This window comes from Rhincodon typus, chromosome 7 (genome assembly GCF_021869965.1).
Source record: "Rhincodon typus isolate 14 chromosome 7, sRhiTyp1.1, whole genome shotgun sequence".
In the NCBI taxonomy this organism is placed as follows: Eukaryota; Metazoa; Chordata; class Chondrichthyes; order Orectolobiformes; family Rhincodontidae; genus Rhincodon; species Rhincodon typus.
In genome coordinates, this window is record NC_063338.1 from 74,487,603 (window position 1) to 74,511,779 (window position 24,177).

The 24,177-nt window shown below is 39.8% G+C and overlaps 1 protein-coding gene across 1 annotated transcript in view; it reads right to left on the bottom strand.

Annotated features, from left to right (window-relative positions):
* The window catches only part of gtdc1 (glycosyltransferase-like domain containing 1), a 226,869-nt gene that overhangs the window by 44,599 nt on the left and 158,093 nt on the right, over positions 1 to 24,177 (bottom strand). The window contains exons 5-6 of the mRNA XM_020512422.2: positions 21,209 to 21,318; positions 20,375 to 20,519 (exon numbers count right to left, since the gene is read on the bottom strand). Coding sequence (XP_020368011.2) covers positions 20,375 to 20,519; positions 21,209 to 21,318 — 255 coding nt within the window. The remainder of the gene's footprint in view (positions 1 to 20,374; positions 20,520 to 21,208; positions 21,319 to 24,177) is intronic.

Here is a 24,177-nt window from a genome sequence, read left to right on the forward strand (position 1 = left end):
GAAGGAATTGGGAATAGGGGATAGCATTTTTGCAGGAAGGTGGGTGGGAGGAGGAGTATTCTAGGTAGCTGTGGGAGTCGGTGGGCTTGAAATGAATATCGGTTTCTAGGTGGTTGCCCGATATGGAGACAGAGAGGTCCAGGAATGGGAGAGAGGTGTTAGAGATGGTCCAGGTAAACTTAAGGTTGGGGTGGAAGGTGTTAGTGAAGTGTATGAACTGTTCGAGCTCCTCGTGGGAGCACGAGGCGGTGCCGATACAGTCATCAATGTAACGGAGGAAGAGGTGGGGTTTAGGGCCGGTGTAGGTACGGAAGAGGGATTGTTCCACGTAGCAGGTCAGGCAGCAACTGAGATGTTTCGATATGACTCTTCTTTGGAACTCCATGAAATCTGTTATCTTATAAAAGTGCATGTACACGTGCTGTGCTACTCTCGATATATGGGGAAATTAGAATAAACAGTCAATGTCCCCATTTAATTTGGTTATATTAGTACTGTCACCTATTTAGTGGTCTCATTAGTGCCTTGTATTGTGTAACATTCTTTGCTTTGCTTGCCTACTTCTTAAGTCGAATTTATCTAACTGGAGTATGAAAACACCAACAGATTTCAGTTACTCTTCTTTACAAGTTTACATTAACAATTTAGACTTGGAAATGGAAAATACATTTCAAAATTTATGGACACCTCCAAATTGGGAGATGTAATTAAACAAAGAAAGAATGTGACAAAGTATAAGATGCTCCCTCCATCATTACCTCAGAACTGAAGATGTTTGCTTGATTCCATAATGTTCAAGTGCCATTCGTTATACATCAGATATTGATGCAGTCTGCACCCTTATGGGACCAGACCTAAACAATATTTAGGCTTGAGCTAATCAGTGGCAAGTTGCAGTCTCACATCACAGAATTGCCAAGCAATGACAATTGCCAACAGGAGAAACTCTAACTATTTTAACTTGACATTCAATGGCACTACCATCACTGCATTCTCCACCATCAACATTCTGGAGGCTATTACTGACCATAGAATGAACTGGACCAGCCATATGCAATATCAACTGTGGGATTCATAAATATATATTTAACATAATTTATTTGAAGTTTGGGTTTTATATTTTGGGTTAGTAGCATGTATGTTTTCAGTGTGTCTGAAGTTAATGATTAACCTGTAAATATTTCTGTAGCCACGGAGATTTCTTTTTCAACAATTTGTGGGAGCTTCTTTGGTAGCATTAAGGTTTTTTTTTAACATAGGATGTTTCATGATCTAGCAAGGTAAACCATTGTGTTTAAACATGCTCGAAATTTATAGATGGAGGTTTTTTAAATTTAGGGGAACACACTTAGCTTAGAAAGACATTTTTCATTTTACTTTGTTTTGAGCAGTTCTGTGAAGTCCTCGGACAGAGATGGTTGCGTATAGCAGTATTTCTGTGAAGGGGGCAATAAAATGCAACTAGATTACCTTATTGTAAGGAGCTAATGATAGGTCCAAACAAGAAGTGTTAGTCCAAAGCCTGAGGAGGTTAATTGAAGCTGAAGCTCCAGGAAGAAGCTATCAGCTTTTATAGTCTAGGAGTTAAAGTCACAGTTGAGATTAAAGTCACGGGTGTCACAGTTAAAGTCACAGATGAACCTCTTTTTGGAACCACTGCAGTTCGTATGGTACAGGTACACTCACAGTTCTGTTAGGATGTTCTAGAATATTGCTACCAAAATTAATCACTAACCATTTCTCTGTATTGAATGTCATCTGCAACTTGTCCACCCATTCCATTAACTTGTCCATACCCTTCTGAAGCTCTTCACAATGCTTCAGTGTTCTATCACGTGCAGAATTTGAAATTGTGCCCCTGTACACTAAGATCTTTGTCATAGATATACACCTGACCGCAAGATTCTCAACATCAACCCTTGAGGAACTCCACTGCAAACATTTCTCCAAGCCTCTACACCCATTAACCACGACTGTCTGTTTCTTGTCACTTGGCCAATTTCATATCCGCGTCACTACTGTCTCTTTTATTCCATAAGCAACAGCTTTTCATACATGTCTGTTGTGTGGCAATATATTAAATATCTTCTGGAAAGCTAAGCACACACAACCAACAACATCAATCAATCAATCCCCTCTGTTAACTCTTCAAAAAGCACCGGGAAATTAGTGAAAACTGGTTTGTCCAGAACAAATTCATCTAGGCTTCTTTAATTGACCTGCATTTGCAGCACAAGACGGAAAACGGAACAAAGGCAAATGATGATTAAGCTAGATGAAGAGGGGTAGATGGAGACTCATGGGGAAAAATACTGACATGCAATAACCCCTGTCTCCATTGTTTTTCAATGAAACATTACAAGAACATTTGATATATGTCACAGCAATCATCTGGGTTTCAGGGTATAAGTGCCAAACTTGTATTAGGAAATCATACACATACCTTTAAGTTTTTTTTAGGAGCAGGCATTTGCTCTTCAGTTCAGAGAGTAATTTAGAACTGAAGGAAATGCCATTAATTCAATTTAGTCACATATTTTACTTCATTATTCCTTTAGACAGAAACTGATTGTCAAACAAGCTTGGAATTACTTGGGATTCAATAAACTAAAGAGAAACATCACTGTAAATAACACTGAATTCTCAATCAATAGTTACATCAAATGGTACCCTGCTTTTTGCTTTATGCTTGTAAAAAGAATCTACTGCCATGTTCCTACTTGCGCCAAATCCTGTTCACACATCACCCCTGTGCTCACTGTTGCACATTGATATTAAATAACACCTTGATTTTAAAATTTACATCCTTATTTTCAAATCCCTTCGTAGCTCATCCCTCCTCTGAAATCCTCTATGATATCTGCACTTTTTAATTAGGTCCTCAATGTTCTCTGATTGTAATTGTTCACCAGTGATAGCCGTGCATTCAACTGCCTCAGTGTTATACTCAGGAGGTCTTTCACTAAACCTTCCTATCTCACAATATCCTTTTTCTCTTTAAGACATTTCTTAAAACCTACCTCTTTGACCAAGATTTTGTCATTTGCTTAATTTCATGTGACTCAATGCCATAGTTTGTTTCAATGTAAGGCAATGTAAAAATACACATGGTTGTTGTTGTAAGTTAGTATTTCGTTCATTCGGAACTATTTCCACCAGTTAAATCCTCAGGATAAGCAATCCAACCATAAAAGTAACATTCACAGTGAATAAAGAGGTACTTTGCGAATCACAATGAAATTTACACATTTTTGAACTGTCATTTGAAATCTTAAATCGAAACACTATTTTCATTCACTCCAGGGTGGTAAAGCAATTTATGCTGTTCATTCTGTGATGTGATTTCAGTCAGTCTTTGTTTGTTGACTGCTGACGGGTGCTGTGCGCTGCCACTGACATATGAAAATGTTAACACTGAAGAATTAAAAACTACATCATAAATGACCTAACCTGCATTTAATGTTTTTACTGGAAAATTCTCCAGCAAGTGCACTTGAAATCTAGTCTAGGAGAGAACATGTCGATTGAAGTGTAAATTCCAAATAGGATATTTGAATTAGACTCTGTACTTACTAAATTAGCAACAGAACTGGAAACCAAGTAGCACTAATAAATCTCCCCTCCCCCTACCGCATCCCAAAACCAGCCCAGCTCGTCCCCGCCTCCCTAACCTGTCCTTCCTCCCACCTATCCCCTCCTCTCACCTCAAGCCCCACCCCCATCTCCTAACTACGAACCTCATCCTGCCCCCTTGACCTGTCCGTCCTCCCTGGACTGACCTATCTCCTCCCGAACTCCCCACCTACACTCACCTTTACTGGCTCCATCCCCGCCTCTTTGACCTGTCTGTCTCCTCTCCATCTATCTTCTCCTCTATCCTCTTCTATCCGCCTCCCCCTCTCTCCCTATTTATTTCAGAATCGCCTTCCCCTCCCCAATTTCTGAAGAAGGGTCTAGGCCCGAAATGTCAACTTTCCTGCTCCTCTGATGCTTCTTGGCCTGCTGTGTTCATCCAGCTCTACACCTTGTTACCTTAGCACTAATAAAGGGAGCATTATCCCATGGACAGAGCAATGCAATCCCAAAACCAATGCATCAGATCAAAGCCCTGCAGTCTTGCAATGTCATCATGAACTGTGGTGGACAATTAAACAACTAACTCGAACACAGGAACAAATATAGGCCATTTAGCCCTTTGAGCCTGTTGCACCATTCAATGATATCACGGTTGATCTGTGGTCTAACTCCATATACCTGTCTTAATATCCTTGCTTGACAAAAAATTATCTATCTCAAATTTAAAATTAACAACTGATCTAGCATTCACTGTCACTTGTGAAAGAGAGTTCCAAACAGCTACCAACCTTTACAGAAGTGCTTCTTAATTCTCAGACTACGCCCCCTAGTTCGAGAATCTACAACCAGTGGAACTAGATTGTCTTTATCTAACTTGTCTTTTCCTGTTAATATCCTGAAGACTTCAATCAGATCATAGAACATAGAACATAGAACATAGAACATTACAGCGCAGTACAGGCCCTTCGGCCCTCGATGTTGCGCCGACCTGTGAAACCAATCTGAAGCCCATCTAACCTAAACTATTCCATTATCATCCATATGTTTATCCAATGACCATTTAAATGCCCTTAAAGTGGGCGAGTCTACTATTTTTGCAGGCAGGGCATTCCACGCCCTTACTACTCTCTGAGTAAACAACCTACCTCTGACATCTGTCTTATATCTATCACCCCTCAATTTAAAGCTATGTCCCCTCGTACTAGCCATCACCATCCAAGGAAAAAGGCTCCCACTGTCCACCCTATCTAATCCTCCCATCATCTTGTATGTCTCTAACAAGTCACCTCTTAACCTTCTTCTCTCTAACGAAAACAGCCTCAAGTCCCTCAGCCTTTCCTCATAAGACCTTCCCTCCATACCAGGCAACATCCTGGTAAATCTCCTCTGCACCCTTTCCAATGCTTCCACATCCTTCCTATAATGCGGTGACCAGAACTGTACGCAATACTCCAAGTGCGGCCGCACCAGAGTTTTGTACAGCTGCAACATGACCTCATGGCTCCGAAACTCAATCCCTCTACCAATAAAACCTAACATACTGTACGCCTTCTTAACAACGCTATCAACCTGGATGGCAACTTTCAGTGATCTATGCACATGGACACCGAGATCTTTCTGCTCATCCACACTACCAAGAATCTTACCATTAGCCCAGTACTCTGTATTCCTGTTACTCCTTCCAAAGTGAATCACCTCACACTTTTCCGCATTAAACTCCATTTGCCACCTCTCAGCCCAGCTCTGCAGCTTATCTATATCCCTCTGTAACCTGCAACATCCTTCCGCACTACCCACAACTCCACCGACTTTGGTGTCATCCGCAAATTTACTAACCCATCCTTCTACGCCCTCATCCAGGTCATTTATAAAAATGACAAACAGCAGTGGCCCCAAAACAGATCCTTGAGGTACACCACTAGTAACTGAACTCCAGGATGAACATTTCCCATCAACCACCACCCTCTGTCATCTTACAGCTAGCCAATTTCTGATCCAAACCGCTAAATCACCCTCAATCCCATGCCTCCGTATTTTCTGCAATAGCCTACCATGGGGAACCTTATCAAACGCTTTACTGAAATCCAAGTACACCACATCAACCACTTTACCCTCATCCACCTGTTTGGTCACCTTCTCGAAGAACTCAATAAGGTTTGTGAGGCACGACCTACCCTTCACAAAACCGTGTTGACTATCCCTAATCAAATTATTCCTTTCTAGATGATTATAAATCCTATCTCTTATAATCCTTTCCAACACTTTACCCACAACCGAAGTAAGGCTCACTGGTCTGTAATTACCAGGGTTGTCTCTACTCCCCTTCTTGACCAAGGGGACAACATTTGCTAGTCTCCAGTCTTCTGGCACTATTCCTGAAGACAATGACGACATAAAGATCAAAGCCAAAGGCTCTGCAATCTCCTCTCTAGCTTCCCAGAGAATCCTAGGATAAATCCCATCCGGCCCAGGGGACTTATCTATTTTCACACCTTCCAGAATTGCTAACACCTCCTCCTTATGAACCTCAATCCCGTCTAGTCTAATAGACTGTATCTCAGTATTCTCCTCGACTACATTGTCTTTTTCCTGTGTGAATACTGACGAAAAATATTCATTTAGCACCTCTCCTATCTCTTCGGACTCCACGCACAACTTCCCACTACTGTCCTTGATCGGCCCCAATCTTACTCTAGTCATTCTTTTATTCCTGACATACCTATAGAAAGCTTTAGGGTTTTCCTTGATCCTACCTGCTCAAGACTTCTCATGTCCCCTCCTGGCTCTTCTTAGCTCTCTCTTTAGGTCCTTCCTGGCTAACTTGTAACTCTCAAACACCCTCACTAAGCCTTCAGGCCTCATCTCTACATAAGCCTCCTTCTTCCTCTTGACAAGAGTTTCAACTTCTTTAGTAAACCACGGTTCCCTTGCTCGACCACTTCCTCCCTGCCTGACAGGTACATACTACTCAAGGACACGCAGTAGCTGTTCCTTGAACAAGCTCCACATTTCAATTGTACCCAGCCCCTGCAGTTTCCTTCTCCATCCTATGCATCCTAAATCTTGCCTCATCGTCTCATAATTGCCTTTCCCCCAGCTGTAACTCTTGCCCTGCTTTATATACCGATCCCTTTCCATCTCTAAAGTAAACGTAACCGAATTGTGGTCACTATCACCAAAGTGCTCTCCTACCTCCAAATCTAACACCTGGCCTGGTTCATTACCCAGTACCAAATCCAATGTGGCCTCGCCTCTTGTTGGCCTATCTACATACTGTGTCAGGAAACCCTCCTGCACACATTGGACAAAAACTGACCCATCTGAAGTACTCAAACTATAGCGTTTCCAGTCAATATTTGGAAAGTTAAAGTCCCCCATAACAACTACCCTGTTACTTTCGCTCCTATCCAGAATCATCTTTGCAATCTTTATCTCTACATCTCTGGAACTTTTCGGAGGCCTATAGAAAACTCCCAACAGGGTGACCTCTCCTTTCCTGGTTCTAACCTCAGCCCATACTACCTCAGTAGACGAGTCGTCATCAAACGTCCTTTCTGCCACCGTAATACTGTCCTTGACTAACAATGCTACACCTCCCCCTCTTTTACCACCTTCCCTGATCTTACTGAAACATCTAAACCCCAGAACCTGCAACAACCATTCCTGTCCCTGCTCTATCCATGTCTCCGAAATGGCATCAACATCGAAGTCCCAGGTACCAACCCATGCTGCAAGTTCACCCACCTTATTCCGGATGCTCCTGGCATTGAAGTAGACACACTTCAAACCACCTTCCTGCCTGCTGGTACACTCCTGCGATAGGGTTGAAACCTTATTTATGACCTCACTACTCTCTCAACCTCCTGTCCACTGGAGCTACAATTCAGGTTCCCACCCCCCTGTTGAATTAGTTTAAACCCTCCCGAAGAGCATTAGCAAATTTCCCCCCCAGGATATTGGTATCCCTCTGGTTCAGGTGTAGACCATCCCGTTTGTAGAGGTCCCACCTACCCCAGAATGAGCCCCAATTATCCAGGTATCTGAATCCCTCCCTCCTGCACCATCCCTGTAGCCACGTGTTCAACTGCTCTCTCTCCCTATTCCTCGCCTCGATAGCACGTGGCACGGGTAACAAACCAGAGATAACAACTCTGTTTGTTCTAGCTCTAAGCTTCCACCATAGCTCCTTGAATTTCTGCCTTACGTCCCCATCCCTTTTCCTACCTATGTCGTTGGTGCCTATGCGGACCACGACTTGGGGCTGCTCCCCCTCCCCCTTAAGGATCCCGAAAACACGATCCGAGACATCACGGACCCTGGCACCTGGGAGGCAACACACCAACCGCGAGTCTCTCTCGTTCCCACAGAATCTCCTATCTGTCCCCCTAACTATGGAGTCCCCAATGACTAATGCTCTCCTCCTCTCCCCCCTTCCCTTCTGAGCAACAGGGACAGACTCTGTGCCAGAGACCTGTACCCCATGGCTTACCCCTGGTAAGTCGTCCCCCCCAACAGTATCTAAAACGGTATACTTGTTTTTGAGGGGAATGGCCACAAGGGTTCCCTGCACTGTCTGCCTGTTCCCTTTCCGTCCCCTGACTGTAACCCATCTACTTTTTTCCTGTACCTGAGGTGTGACTACCTCCCCGTAACTCCTCTCAATTACCCCCTCAGCCTCCCGAATGATCCGAAGTTCATCCAGCTCCAGCTCCAGTTCCCTAACATGGTTTCCGAGGAGCTGGAGTTGGGTGCACTTCCCGCAGATGAAGTCAGTGGGGACACTAGAGGTGACCCTTACCTCCCACATTCTACAGGAGGAGCATACAACTGCCCTAACATCCATTCCCACTGTTCTGAATTCCCAAACAGACAAATTAAAAAAAAAAAGTACTAGTAGCCTTACCAAATCAGCGCTCAGAACCTTTTTTTTTTGGTTAGAGGAGGAGGATGGGTGGGAGACACTACCTAGGTAGTGTTTCGGGCAAAGCAACCGCCCAAATATATTACCTCACTTACTCCAAAAATGGAGTCACGCGAGGTAAGACTTTTATAACCGAAAAGCTTACCTTCCCAGGCTGCCCTCGCGCTTCCTCCCGGACTCCCGCCGCTGAAACAACTGAATCTTAATCTTGTAAATTCTAGAAAAAAACTGGCCTAATTTGTAAAATTTCTCCTCATATCTTTACCTCCAAGGTCCAGAAATCATTCTTGTAAAAGTACATTGTATTACCTCCAAGGCCAATATATCCTTCCTAAGGTGTGGTGCACCTGGCACCCATGGAGCGTGCCCTGAGATCATGCTGCCCAGTGTATAAAATGGAAATGCTTTCGAACAAGCATCGAACTGAATTCACGATAACCTCTTTCATTTAGAACAGATTATCCTTTATTGTCACTTGTACTCCAGTGCAGTACAGGAGTACAGTGAAAAGGTTTTACAATGGCTGCCTGTAATGGTATCATCTTAAGTATAAATACCTAGGATATAAAGAGGAATAAAAGGAAAAGTAGTAGCATTACTACAGTGTCTAAAATATAAATTAGAAAAAGAACAGTTATAATTTGGTTAAAGGGTTGACATTACAGTCTAGTAAAGAGATTCAAACAGTAGCAACTCTGCACGTGGTCTGACTGCCCGTGCCAGAATCCAGTCCAACAACTGTCCCACTCCACTCCAGCCTCCAGTCCTCTCCGCACCAGCACTCAGGTGCATCAAGGAATGTTGCACTGCACTTGACTATGTTAAGTTTCTCACCATCTAGCTAGTTCGCTATGTTTGGTAAGATAGAAAGCTGAATATTAATGAGGTAAGTTGGGCTATCAAGAAGGCACTTAACAAGCAATAACACTCCTTAACTGCCAACTCACAGCTTTTTTTTTATTATTCATTAACGGGATGTGGGTGTCACTGTCTAGGTAGCATTTACTGCCTGACCATAATTGCTCAGACAGTAGTTAAGAGTCAACCACATTGCTGTGGGTCTGGGGTCACATGTAGGCCAGACCAGGGAAGGATGCCAGTTTCCTTCCCTAAAGGACATTAGTGAACCAGATGGATTCTTATGACAATCCGCAATGGATTCTTGGTCATCATTAGATTCTTAATTCCAGATATTTTTATTGAATTCAAATTCCATCATCTGCCATGGCGGGATTTGAACCCGGGTCCACAGAAAATTATGTGGGTTTCTGGATTAACAGTCCACTGATAATACCACTAAGCTATCGCCTCCCCTGGCTAGCGAGAAACTTGCCATGCCACTTGTGAAAAGAATGTAACCTGAAGTGAAATGCTCCTGACATCAGGATCAAAATCGCTAGACTTCTTGACTGATTCCACTATTAATCTTGCCATAGCATAGATCACACAGATGCCTATAACATTCCACTTAGAAACTTCTTGAGCCAATTTCCTATTCTTATGAACAGCACGCAATAAAAGCTCAGCAACGACGTCTGCAGCCATCCTTCACCAATGCACTTGGGAAATATCAATCTCCGGTTTCCACACTAAGCTTCTTTAAGCTCTTTGGCTCACCCTATATCCTTACTTACTAGCATTTCATCTATTTACGTGGAATTGCATTTTGAAATAAGTGAATGTTATATTTTATTATTAGCATATTTTCTGGATAATAATTAATTATTAAGAAATAAAAAACTCTTCTTACTAAAATTCTATATAATTATACTTACATCACTGGAGATAGAACAAATACTAAACTACATGACAGAACGGTTCGTTTCACCTCAATTTCCTCTCCTTTCTTAATAGCGTCAAATTCTTACTGGGGTCCTGTTTCCACAAACAACAGGCTGACTTGTGCCTTTGGTCAGTGAGCACCAATTGTATTTCATTTTTGGGCACATAATTGGCAGCCCAGCTCAGCTCAATCCCTTCCTGAATTAATATGTGCTGTTCCAAAAGACATTACAGGACAAATATGGCAATTGCTGGAAACAGAATAACTAGGAGCAGGGGTAGGCAAATCAGCCCCTCGAGTCTGCTCCACCATTTAATATGGCCATGGCTGACCACCTCTCAACCTCAACTCCACTTGTCTGCCCACTCTCCATAACCTTTCCACCCATTACTAATTAAAAATCTGTCTAGCTCCTCTTTAAAATTATTCAATGTCCCAGCATCCACCACACGCTGGGGTAGTGAATTCCATGGATGCACTTCAGGGAAGTAATTTCTCCTAATGTCTGTTTTAAATCTGCTACTCCTTATCCTAAAACTTTTCTCATTCTAGACTGCACCTGAAACAGGTTCTTCATTTCTGTCCTAAATAGGCAACCTAATATTTTTAAACAGTGATGCATGCTTCTAGATTCTCTCATACATAAAAAAACAACCTCTTCACATCCATTCTGCTAAGGATCCTTAGGATCCTATATGTTTCTATCAAGTCATCATTTACTTTTCTAAACTCCAGCAGGTATAAATGCAGTCTGAAAACATTTCTTCATAGGACTACCCATCCATTCCAGGTATTCATCCAATAAATCTTCTTTGAACTGCTTTCAATGCACTTACATCCTTTCCTGAATAAGAAGGCCAATGCTGTACACTGTATTCTAGAGATAGTACAGTGCCCCATATAACTGAAGTCTAACCTCCCTACTTTTGTATTCAATTCATTTTGCAATAAATAACGTTCTACTAGCATTTTCCCACATTCATACTCCATTTACCAGATCTTTGAACATTCACTTAGTCTACTCACATCCCTTTGTAACCATCTTGCATCCTCATCATGACCTACTTCTCTATCTATCTGTGCATCATCTGGAAAATAAGCAACTTTAGCATCAATCCCTTCATCTAAGTCATTTATATAAACTAAAGAAAGTTGAAACCCTAGCACTAATCCCTGTGGCAGACCACTCATTACATCTCACCAATGAGAAAATGATCCATTTATGTCTACTCTATTTTCTAGCTAGCCCATCTTCTGTCCATGCCGATATGTTACCCCCTACGTGCGCTTCTTTTTTCCACAATAAACTTTCACATTGCACCTTATCAAGTGCCTTCTGGAAATTGAAGTACAGTATAGCAACCAGTTATGAAGAAATTACATTGAACTCTAAATGTAAACATTGATTTTCTCTCCACAGACTGTCAGACCTGCTGAGTTTCTCCAGCATTTTCTGCTTTTGCCCCTGCCTAGTAGGAGAGGGGAAGGCAGGAAGATCGGTAAAGAAGAAATAACAGTCAGGTGCACCAATTGGTGAGAGGGACCTAAAAGGTGATCCTGACTCCTTTCACTAGCCAGCAGGGTCACATCAGAATTGCTGTACTAGATGACGGGCACATGCTTCTCCCACAATCAGTTAAATCTGAAAAACAAAGGGATGAAACCCTGGAGGGGGAAGGAATTCACTGATGGCTCCTTCACCATCTGTAAAATTGCAGCAGGGCAAGTGAGGATGGGTCAGCATCAGGCATGCCACCACAGCACTATATCCTATTTTACAGGTCACCCACCTGAGTTCCTATGCACAGATCGCTCATAAAATCAGGAAAGAGGAATTGCGGTTGCAGGGTAAATTCGAAAAGGTTCTCCACACAGCAGAGATGAATAGGAAGACATTTGATAGCAGTTGAAAATTAAGAAAGGTTTAGTTAGCACAAATAAAACAAAATTGACATGACGAAAGACTTAATTATTCAACACAAGTGATTAGGATTTGGAATGTACTCCTGATTCAGTAATAGCCTTCAAAGGGGTATTGTATAAATAGTTAAAGGAGAAAAGAATTGCACTGATTTGGGAAAAGAATGGCAAGTGAAATTAACTGGATTGCTCTTAAAAAAACTAGAAAAAGCTTGATAGATCTGAGCCGCACAATTCTGTGATCCTGTGAAAGAAGGCATCTTTTCGTTTAAGATAGCAAAACACCCTGCATAGCTCTATTCCTATTCTGAACTGTACAATGATACATTATATGACAAAACAAAGGGAATCATAGAAATAAATAGCAAAACATACAATTAAACTAACTACCAAAATGTTGCAAAAAATGAATGCATTGTCACGTTGTGCTACCTAATCTTTCACAGCATCATAACAGTGGTGAAACCAAGTATTTATTTCATTGAACAATTACCCATATTGTCTATTTCAAAACGATTGTTTTGATTTTTTTTCATCTGTTTTAGTTACGATGGCATTATCATAATCAGCCAATACTGAATGTGCAATCTAACCATGGGTACCACATCATTGCATAACTACACATAATCTGTTATAAACGCGGATGTACTGGTGTTAAGAGTGAGATCATCCATCTTGGTTTCCAAGATGCTGAAGAAAACCTAGTTTCGAGTTTACCAGCTTCATTTAATTGTACTTTTATAATTCATTCACGAGATGCGGGCTTTGCTGGCTTAGCCAGCATTTATTGATCACCCTGAGTTGCTTTCGAGAAGGTGGTAGCAAACTGCCTCCTTAGACTGCTGCTGTTATTTTCTGTAGGTAAACCCACAATTTTACAGAAGAGAGTTCCACTACTTTGACACAATGTCACTGAAGGAATGCTGATATATTTCCAATACAGGACCTTGAATGGCTTGGAGAGGAACTTGCGGGTGGTGGTATCCCCATTATCTGACGCCCTTGAATCCATACAGTGTAGAAACAGGCCATTCGGCCCATCAAGTCCACACCGATTCTCTGAAGAGTATCCCACCCAGACCCAGCCCCCTACCCTTCCCCTGTAACCCTACATTTCTCGTAGCTAACATACTTAGCCTACAATAGAGATAACGAGGTGTAGAGCTGGCCAAGCAGCATCAGAGGAGCAGGAAAGCTAACGTTTCGGGTCTGGACCCTTCTTCAGAAATACTTAACCTACACATCCCTGAACATTATGGGCAATTTAGCATGGCTAATCTACCTAACTTGCCAATCTTTGGACAGTGGGAGGAAACCAGAGCACTGGCTAAACCTATGCAGACACAGGAAGAACGTGCAGATTCCACACAGACAGTTGCCTGAGGGTGGAATTGAACCCGGGTCCCTGGTGCTGTGAGGCAGTGGTGCTGAACACTGAGCCACCATGCCACCTTCTAGATGCTGATGGCCACACATTTGGCAGGTGCTGTCAAAGGCGTTTTGGTGAGTTGTTGTCAGAAAAGGTTGTGAATATTTGTGGATGCGGTGTCAATCAAATGTTCTGGATGATGTCAAGTTTCTTGAGTACTGCCGAAGCAGCATTCATCCAATCAAGTGAAGTGAATTCAATCACACTCCAGACTTATGCCTGTAGATGTGGTCGACAGGCTTTCAGGAATCAGGTGGTGCGTTACCTACTGCAGGGTTCCTAGCCTTTGATCTACTTTTGTAGTGACAGCATTTATATGGCTAATCAAGTTCAGTATCTGCTCAATGGTAACCCTCAGGATATTGACAGTTTATTGGTAAAATGTAGCACAATAGCCTGCACCATTATAATTGAGAATATCTTTGCCACAACAATAAAATTAAATGCATAGGAACAATCATTGTCAAACTCATAAGCATTAAAATATTAATCCAATCAGAACCATTAAACTGATCAGAAATGATTGCTTACTTTAGTGTAACATGTGTAAAAGGAGATATTAATTTTGAGAAACTGGAACAGGAGTAGAACATTCATCCCTTGAGATGTTTCCTCCATTTAACTAAATCACTTGGGGAGAGAGTTCCAGACTTCCACTATCATCTGAGTGAAGAAGCACTTTCTGTCGTCATCCCCGAATGGCATAGCTCTACATTTACAGATTTGTTCCCTTGTTCTGGATCACCTTACCAGAAGAAATCTTTCTCCTTTTAACCCCAAAACTCCTTAATCATATGAACACCTGTATTAACTCACCAATGTGAAATAAAATGTAGGATCGTATATAAATATTTAATATAATTTATTGTAATTTAGTGTTCTGCTTTTGAGTCAGTAACCTGTGGATTTTCTGTGTGTCTTTCAAGTTAAGAACTAATTGATTTCTGTAGCAACAGTGATTTCTTTAAAAACAGTTTCTGAAGTCTGGTTTTGGAGTGAATAGGTTTGTATGTACCAATAATGGGGCTGCAAAGTTTGCAGCAGACATTTGGAACTTTTTTTTAAGCTCAGCTGCAACACGTAGCTTAGAGAGGGTGACTTTTGTTTTCTGTTTTACTTTGAGTTTTGGCAATCCTATGAAATCTTTGGGGTAGAATGGTTGTATAGACCACAATTACTGAGAAGGGAAGGATATACAATGCACTAGGTTAGGTTAGATTGTCGAGTTAGAGCTAGTTTCAGACGAGAGTTTAGGAAAGCTGAGTACATTTAATCTCAGATGTATAATAGGTGCAAAAAAGAAAGAGCTAGTTGCAGTCTCGTCCAAAAGTTAAAAATTTATCAAGGTATTACACGGACTCTCATGTAAGTACTGTCCAAGCAATGTCTTGGATACTACACCATGGGTATGTTTGGGCACTATACAAAAGCTGCTGTTTTTCTTCATAATTTATGAAGGAGTGTATTAGAATTAATGGGATTATACTTTTACTAACTGTTTAAAAATCTTTGTATTAGTAGCACACAGATTGGTTTATTCAATTTAGCTTCGCTTCTTTTGTTAATAACCTTGTCCTAAACTCTCGTCTGAAACTAGCTCTAACTCTGCAGCATCATGTGATTATGTTTCATAAAGAGACTGCTTTGTTAAAACCAAAATACAACAAAATATAATCTGTCAAGCCTTGTTTCAGAAAGGGATCAGAAACTAAAACAGAAATTGCTAGAAAAACTCAGCAGGTCTGGCAACATCTGTGGACGGACTTCAAAGTTAACATTTCAGGTCCAGCGACTCTTCTTCAAAACGGATGGTAGCTGGGAAAAAGTTGCTTTTTTATGCAGAAGATATGATGGAAAGAGGGGGTAAGGAGTAAACATGGTGAAGATAGAACCCAAAGAGAAAAGAAAAATTGGACAGACAAACAAATGGATAGTTAGCCTAGGAAAATGAATAGTTGTTAATGGGGACTGTTGGCGGCTAACAATGAGTTGTGTGTAACAGCAGACCATAGGCCTGGTGTGTGGAGGTGGGAAGGGTGCTCAAGTCGTAAAATTGTTGAACTCAATATTGAGTCCAGAAGGCTGTAGGGCTCCCAGGCAGAAAATGAGGTGCTGTTCTTCCAGCTTGCACTGAGCTTCATTGGAGCAATGCAGCATGCCTGAGACAGAGGTGTTGGCCAAGAAATAAGATAGTGTATTGAAGTGGTAGGCAACTGGAAGCTCAGGGTCTTTTTCTGCAGCAGAGCGTAGGTGTTCTGTGAAGTGGTCATCCAATCGATGCTTCATCTCCCCCATTTACAGGAAACCATATTTTGAACAGCAAATACGGTAAACTAGATTTATAGAAGTTTATAAAACCATGAGGAGCATGAATAGTCAAGGTCTTTTCCACAGGGTAGGGCAGTCCAAAAGTAGACGGCATAGGTTTAAGGGGAGAGGGAAAAAATTTAAAAGGGACCAAAGGGGCAACTTTCTCATGCAGAGGGTGGTACGTGGATGGAATGAAGTGCCAGAGGAAGTGCTGGAGACTGGTACAATTACAACATTTAAAATGCATCTTGATACATACATGAATAGGAAGCGTCTATAGGGATATGGAACAAATGCTGGAAAATGGGACTAGATTAATTTAGGATATCTGGTCAGCATGAACGTGTTGGACAGAAGAGTTTGTTTCTGTGCTGCAAATCACTATGGCTCTATGAGGTGAAGATGTGTTTGGCCCCTTGCATACTGAGGAGGGAGGAAGTAAATGGGCAGGTGTTACATCTTGAAGTTGCTGGTGGGGTGATGTTGGGTGTGAAGGAGGAGTGGACCACGAGTCCTGGAGGGAACGGTCCTGGCGGAATGCTACAAGGGAGGGAAGTGAAATATGTGTCTTGTAGTAGCATCTTGCTGGAGGTGCCACAAATTGTGGCTAATGATCCTCTGGATGTGTATGCTGGTGGAATGGTAGGTAAGGACAGGGGGGAACCCTATTATTGTTGTGGGAGGGAAGCGAGGGGGTGACAGCCAAACTGCGGGAGATGGATCAGTCCCAGCTGAGGGATCTCTCAACAACAGTGCTGGGGAATCCTCAGTTAAGGATGAAGGTGAACATTTCGGAAGCCCTCTTTTCAAAGTTGGCATCATCAGAAGACATGCGACAGAGCCGGTGGAAATGGGAGAATGGAAAAGTCTTTGCAGGAAGCAGAGTGGGATGTTGTATAGTCAAAGTAATTTTGGGAGTCAATTGGTTAATAGTGAATATTGGTGGCCAGCCCATCCCAAGAAATGGAAACAGAGATATCAAGGAAGGGAAGAGATGAGTCAGAGATGGACCAGCAAAATTGACAAACTTTTCCAATTTCAATTCCAATTTCAATATGGGCTGTTACTTTTCTGGTAATAACATCAGCTGCGATCGTAATAATACATGAACTTTATACTCAAGAGAATATACCCTTTACATGTGTTGAAGACTTGCACTAACATGCAGCCCATCTTCAAAAGCAACCTTATTAGCTCATATCTTTCTGGTATCAAATTGAACTTCGAGAAATGATTTGCAAAAATATTTTGAAGATCCACTGCACTATTTTTTTTGTAAGAATCCCTCTGAAACACATCAGATACAGAACATATAGGGACTTTCAAAATTAGGGCAGCTGTGTTATAAGCAAATATGCAGATTTACTGTTGTGAGAGAACAGCCTTAAAATTTGCCATTTGATCCATAAATTTTGGTTTTCCCTTTTTACTAAATGCAAGTGACAAATTTATCACAACAGCAATGCCTGTTACATTAGGTTCCAACCAGTCCCAGCAATAAAGAGGTTAAAATTTCAAAAGAAAATTAAATCCAGTTAATGACGGAGGCCAATATGTCATTTTTTATAGCAACTTTTAATGTTACTTAAAACTGGTCCTATTCCTGTCAGGCACACCTTGCATTTGTGACACTACTTTTTTAATATCAAGTTGTATATCAAATTTAATTGTAATGACGTTTCAAACATGACTCTGTTTAGTTAACGCATGTTTCAAACATGACTCTACTTTGACAGTGCAGTCAAATCTCATTAACGTAGGTAACATTGGAGAATCGGTTGAATTCTACTTAACTCTCACTAAACAACTTCAGGAGAACATTTTCCTCTGATAAAAAGTATGAAATATTAAGGTGCATAAAAATGCACATCAGTGAGACTTCAGTGTTAATGTTGAATCTTGGGTTATTTAATTTCAAGCTTTCAAAAAAATGAAATTTTCTAGTGTTATTTTTAAGAAAAAATATCACCTTGGCAAAGGTGTTTGATCTTCCAAGAGCTAAAGTTTAATTACATGTTAAACCCCTAAATAAAATGGCTTTTTATTTTGGAGCAGAATTACCAGCTGTTTTGATAAACTGTGAGATAATACAGGATCACAATATGCTGTTTGATTCTCGAGGTTATGGCATATAGACAAGACCATTGGACAATGGATGATTTGATACAATTATATAGATTGGCAGCATTGGTCAAAAGGCGCGGCCGTAAGACGGACTTCACATGCAGGTCTCGTGAGCGGAGCAACAAATACGCTTTCACAGGTGTGAAATTTAGGACTTTAAGATTCCAAAATCTGTCTCATTATTTGGCTTTGCATTATAGCAAACTTCAGAGCAGACTTTATTATCACAGCAATACAGCTCAATGAAAAACTCTACTGTATCAATACACTGAATCTGTCACAACTGAAACTGCTAAATATTTACCAGTCAGTCACAGATTCACGTCTGCTATATATTTAATAATGGTTGCAAGACCTCCAACTCACTTGGAAGCATCGTCACCACTATTCCTTACAAAGTTTAAATTTAAGTCCTCAATGGTGAAAAGTACAGGCCCAGGATTAGTGTTTTGCAAATTTTCAGGAATGATAAAAGGAGATTATTTGCACAACATTTAAGGAGAGTTGACAATGAAAGGGTCAGGGAATAAAATCAGAATGCAACTCATCCTGTGAAAAGCTTTTGAAGATACTTTTCACTTGTTAATTATTTTGTTGGTACTGGTTAAAGTTTAATTAGCCAATTCCTTTCGCATCAACAAGCATGCTTCCATAACTTGTTTTTACAACAGTCATATATATCATGTATATGAATGACAATTTAAAATGAATAGAATTAGCTGAAAGATGAAAAGAATAACAATTGGAGAAGATATATAACTGAGAGAAGTGGTTTCTAGGGAAATAAACAACACAGTGACTATAGGGATATTAAATCAGGAATAGTTTAGTTAGTAAATTACCACTCCTGAGTCACATGTTGGTTTTATAAAATTTGCACATTATTATAATTTTTAAACATTTTCATGTTTTATTTCAAATTGTCTAATTAGATTTTTTGTGTATTTTGTTTTTCCACATAGCTGGATGATTAATATTCAGCATTGCACTCTGACGTGACCTGTAGTTATACCTAGGACTTAATGTTCAATCGAAATATCTGCAGTTGAATAATCAAGTGCCAAATGGATTAAAAAATACACTATTAAACAAACTAACAAAAACTGAGTCAATTCCTCTCACAGGTAATATGGTTGTAATGAGCTGCAGGGCAATATTAACTAACATTTCAATGTTTTAATGGTTTTGCGTCCGAGTGCATGTATGGAAAGTGCTGATGGCAACCATGTCAATAATAGTACGCATTTATAGAAAGGAGAATGAGGGGAGCATGAAGGACAACTTACCTTTTGTTTAAACTAAACAACTTTATTACATCTTAATCCGTACTGCCACAGTTAATTAAGCTGGCATCCAAAAAAATTTTTTGGCTCTTACCAATTCCTTCACCTGGGCAGATGCCACATTCATACTATGTATCTCTAGGTATGCAGATATTCTTCTGCTGAATGAGTTAACATTGATTGTGTGTCAAGGCAACAACATGACCTTTATTTTCAAGAGTGCTAAGTCTATGAATCTTAATTTAAAGATCTATCCCTTGAATTCTGGTAATTTATTTGCAAATAGTTATTGGGATTCTGATCCTATATTTAATTAGCTGATAATTTTTGTTCACTGAATTATTTCACTGCAGGCAATGGCAGACAGTCACATTGTCCAGCAGTCATAGTTCTGATACGTGGAATGTTATTTCTTTTAAGTGAAATGCTGATAACATAGCCCTACAAGGCCCAACTTAAGTTGGAAAGTAAAATGCTAATTATTGATAGCACCTTTCTCAAAACCATTGAAATTCTAGGAAAAGGGTCTTATAATTATTTTTCCCTTTTCTTAAGTAAAGAAAATGTTAATTATTAATGACACAAAAGGAGGGTAAATAAAAGGCGTATGATTAAAACATGGCTGTATTCAGGATGCTTTAATTAAATGAAAATGCTAATGTTGTTATACTAAGCAGATCAGATTAAAATGATCCTCACAGTGAGTTATTGTAACGCATCTTTTATGTTAAATTACCAACGACATGTAAAAAGATGTACATAAGATGTACATCACAAATCATAAATGCTACAAAAAGACCGTACATATAATGATGGATGAAAAATTTTTTTTTTTCAGTTTTTTTCATGCTTCGTGGCTCCTTTTTTCTATATTTACAAAAGAAAATAGCGTGACAGCCGCTTTAATTTCAAAGAAACAGGGAAGCTGGTAAATTGATTTCTAAGAAAATCATTTCTGTCTCAAACGTTTGGGGAGATCTGCATTTCAGTTGACAGTAATTAGCATTAACTAATAAAGAAACACTCACATTGCCACTCCAAAGAATTCATGTTTTGCTGTTGAGATGACAATGTCTGCCATGCACAGAACTTTGAGGTAGTCGTCTTTACTGCTTTGGTAGCCCCAGTGTATAACAGAAGAACCCAATTCCCTTCTGGCTTCAGCAAAGATGTCTTTAATGAGAGAAAAAAAATTCAACAATTCAATATGGTGCAAAATTAACTCATATGTCAGCTTTGCCTCGTCTGAAGTTCAGGTTAATTAGCTTCTGCTTATTTTATAGAACTTCTCAGAGTTGTTTGCTTGTATAATCAAGGCAAGGAAGCAGAACCAAATGCTGAGGTGCAAAAACTGACAGAAGCAAGGCCCGCCTCGACATCCTCCCCCTACGAAAAGCCAACTGTCTGCTTCATAAAACTCGCTTAGCAGACAGTGAAACAAAATGGACTGTAAAGTTCGTTAAATGAAAATATTAAAAAAGAATTAAGCTAATGGAGATAAAATTAAAAGAAATGAGGCAACAAAAACATCACACCAAAAATGGCATCACTGTGACAGCTAAGTTTCCTAATGACGGACTGCATTCAGAAAAATTAAATGGCATTCCATGCTTAAATTTCTTTGGAAAGTAATGATCCATGAATGATGCTCACTCCAGGCATTTAGAAGTGGAAAAAAATGCTCAACAACAACAAAAAGGGTTGTGAAATCGACAGAGAATTTTACAACACCAAAGGTGCTATAATTTGTAGGTGTGTGTGTGTGTGTGTGTGTGTGTGTGTGTGTGTGTGTGTGTGTATATAGGGGGGTGGGCGGGGTAGTGCTGCTGACTGAGATATTTTATTCCTTACAGAAGCAATACCTGGTACTTCCATAAAGGTCTCGCCAAGGACAGATACTTTAAAAGTTAGTCCATTTTCCTTTAGCTTCAGTAACGTATTGAAGAATAACTCGGGGTCCTTGTCATGCTCCCTTGAAACAAAACAGAATTCCAACTCATAAGTGGAATTTACAAGTTAAATCAGAGCCACTTACTTTGTCATAAGTCATGACAAACCATAATTCAAAGCTCGCTGTTAAAAATATCTCAACTGTTCAGGTTCAAGTCTCTTACTTTGGAGTGCTAGGCAGAATGATTTCTATTTCTAACATTTTGAAAGGACTCAGTCAACAAGAATGACATCTAACACTCCACATGTATTAGTATTAAGGTGATATATTTTTATTATTTTATCATATAAATACACTAATATTCTGCACTCTCAACAACACTGGGATGATTGGTTGAAAGAAAGTGTGAGTTGACACTGTGAGGGAGAGAACTTAGTGTGCACAGTTGAAATGACAAGATTGTTGAAGCACCCTGCACTAATGACTACATTTTCGCTGATGTTAATTTAGCTCCCTCACAATGCCAAGCTCAGTAACTCCTCCAACTTGGTGCCCCTTATGAAGTCATCAGGATTATCTACTTAAAAAAAAATTCCCCCCTGCCCAATCACATCCCTATAAAGTAAATTACAGAAAAGAGCTGAGATGTTAAGATTAATCCTAATTCTATAAATGTACTTCTTCAAATATTAAAAATATGAAGAAATCAAGGGGATAAAATTGTTGATGCAAAATAGGCCAGTAGTAACTCAGCAGTCCTCTCAATACCAAAGCCAAATTTCATCTTCCAAGTTCAAAAATTTAACCCAAAACAACTAAAAAATTTGTCAGAATACACTCTTGCTAAATTTCTCTACTGCACATTCAGAGTTAAATTAGATGCAGTAATAAAGTTAACATTGAAGGCAATTCAAAAATGTTATAACAGATCATGAATACAAAATAGCCTTTCAAAAGTCCTGGGCTACTTAACAAGACTGTCTATGCTTTTAGTGACCAGAATGATTCATGCTGGCTGATGTCAGTTATGCATATTTAACATCAATATCTTCTAGCTCCAGTGACCATCCCTCTTTTTGAATCAAAATTGGTTGAAAAAGTTTACTACCATCGATTTACACAAAATCATGAGGATAAAGTGCTGGGAAATCCTATCAACTTAGAGTTCATGACAAACATGAAATGAAATAAGCAAAACAATAATTTAGCAACATTATATTCTTGCTCATTCTTGCCAATTATTTTTGGAAGACTCCAATAAAACAGCACCCCTTTTAATTACAAATACTGGGTTTCAATAGAAGTTTTAACCTTGGTGAATTTTTTTATTCAAGTGCTAATTAGCGTAGGATGGATTCACAGTTTTATTGTGCAGTTCTCTATCACAACATTAATCAATCCTGCAATCAGAACATATTAAGTCTCTTTATTTTAACACTTGTCCAAGACATATGAAGTTCAGGTTAACTCTCAGAGTGCCACTTGCCTGGTCTGCCACATACATCCATTGCTGATTGTGGAAATCTTTCCAAACATCTTAAATCCATACTGGAACAATAAACTTTGATTACAAAATAAAAATCTCCAACAGTAGAGCTTTCCAAATGAAAGTTAAATACACAATTTGCTTTTATATGTGTGGCACATTAGATAACCATACACAGTATACAGAATATAAGTATATGCTTGTGCATATACACTTGCATGGGAGTAAAATGTAATCATATAGTCTGAAAGGTTAGTCAAACTCAGTGTATAATCTGCGTTATAAATATGAAACTAATTCTTTTGTGTGGAGCAGGAACATCACCATTTACAAGGACTGTGGATTTAGACTACAACAGCTTTTTGCTGAAGGTCAAATGTCTATGTTACGTTTTAATAATAATCAAAAGCAGCACCTCCAACTATACCATTTCTGAGGGGTCCATATTAGACTCCTAAGGTGTGGTATTAACAGAGCTTATTTATTTTAATTTGAGAAGCTCTTATTTGTCCATTCCCTTGTGGTAAAGCTGATTTCCATGATGATTCCCTTCTTAATTTTAATACCCTTTTTACTCATCATATAGACATTAGAATTTTGCAGGAAATAATGGAACTCCCGCGCAGGAAGAAAAGACAACTGAAGGGATGATGGTAAACTAGCTTTTGCAATTAATTGGTGTACGGTAGTGCACATGTATGATAACAGAATTTTTCACCAAGGAAAGCGAGGTTAATTAATGTATGAGCTGCATTCACCAAGATGCTGAATTTAGTATTTTTCCCCCATGCTGTCTTAAGTGCCTTGATTTCCCAGTAATGACCTAGTTCTCCTAATGAGTAACATTAACCCCTGGCTGTATCTGTCCAGGACTTAATTGTCAACTCAAGCTGAAATAGAAGAGTTTGCCGATCAGCAGGTATGTGGTACATTAACACATGTCATCTCAGGTCCTAATAAATAAATCTGTTGCCATGGAAATGGTAACATAAGCAGCATCGCCTTTCCTCACTTTTCGAATAAACGTCTCTCAAGCCATGAGCGGAAAGAGGAGAGGGCAGCAGTACGGTTGGAGGTGCAGGTGAAGGATGAAGGAGAAATTAAGAAAATACAGGAGTACACAAAAAAAAAATGCAATTTCTCAAGTCAATGTTTGAATATTGCAAACATATTCACTTTTTGATTTATTTTCCTGTCCTTTTTAATTATATTAATCCCTCTCTTTAACAACAACTTTCTGATTAAATCTACAAATTCTTTCCTCCTCCCTTTTTTGGTCTCTTGTATCCCTTAATTAACAAACCTGACATTAAAGTAACCAACCAGCAAGTGCACAGAACCGGGTGGCATTTGAAATGTTTTATCATGAAATTATCCCAACAGAGTCCATCCCGCAAGATAACATCATCATCAATACTCCATGCAAGACCCAACAGCTCAAGCACAATATTGCC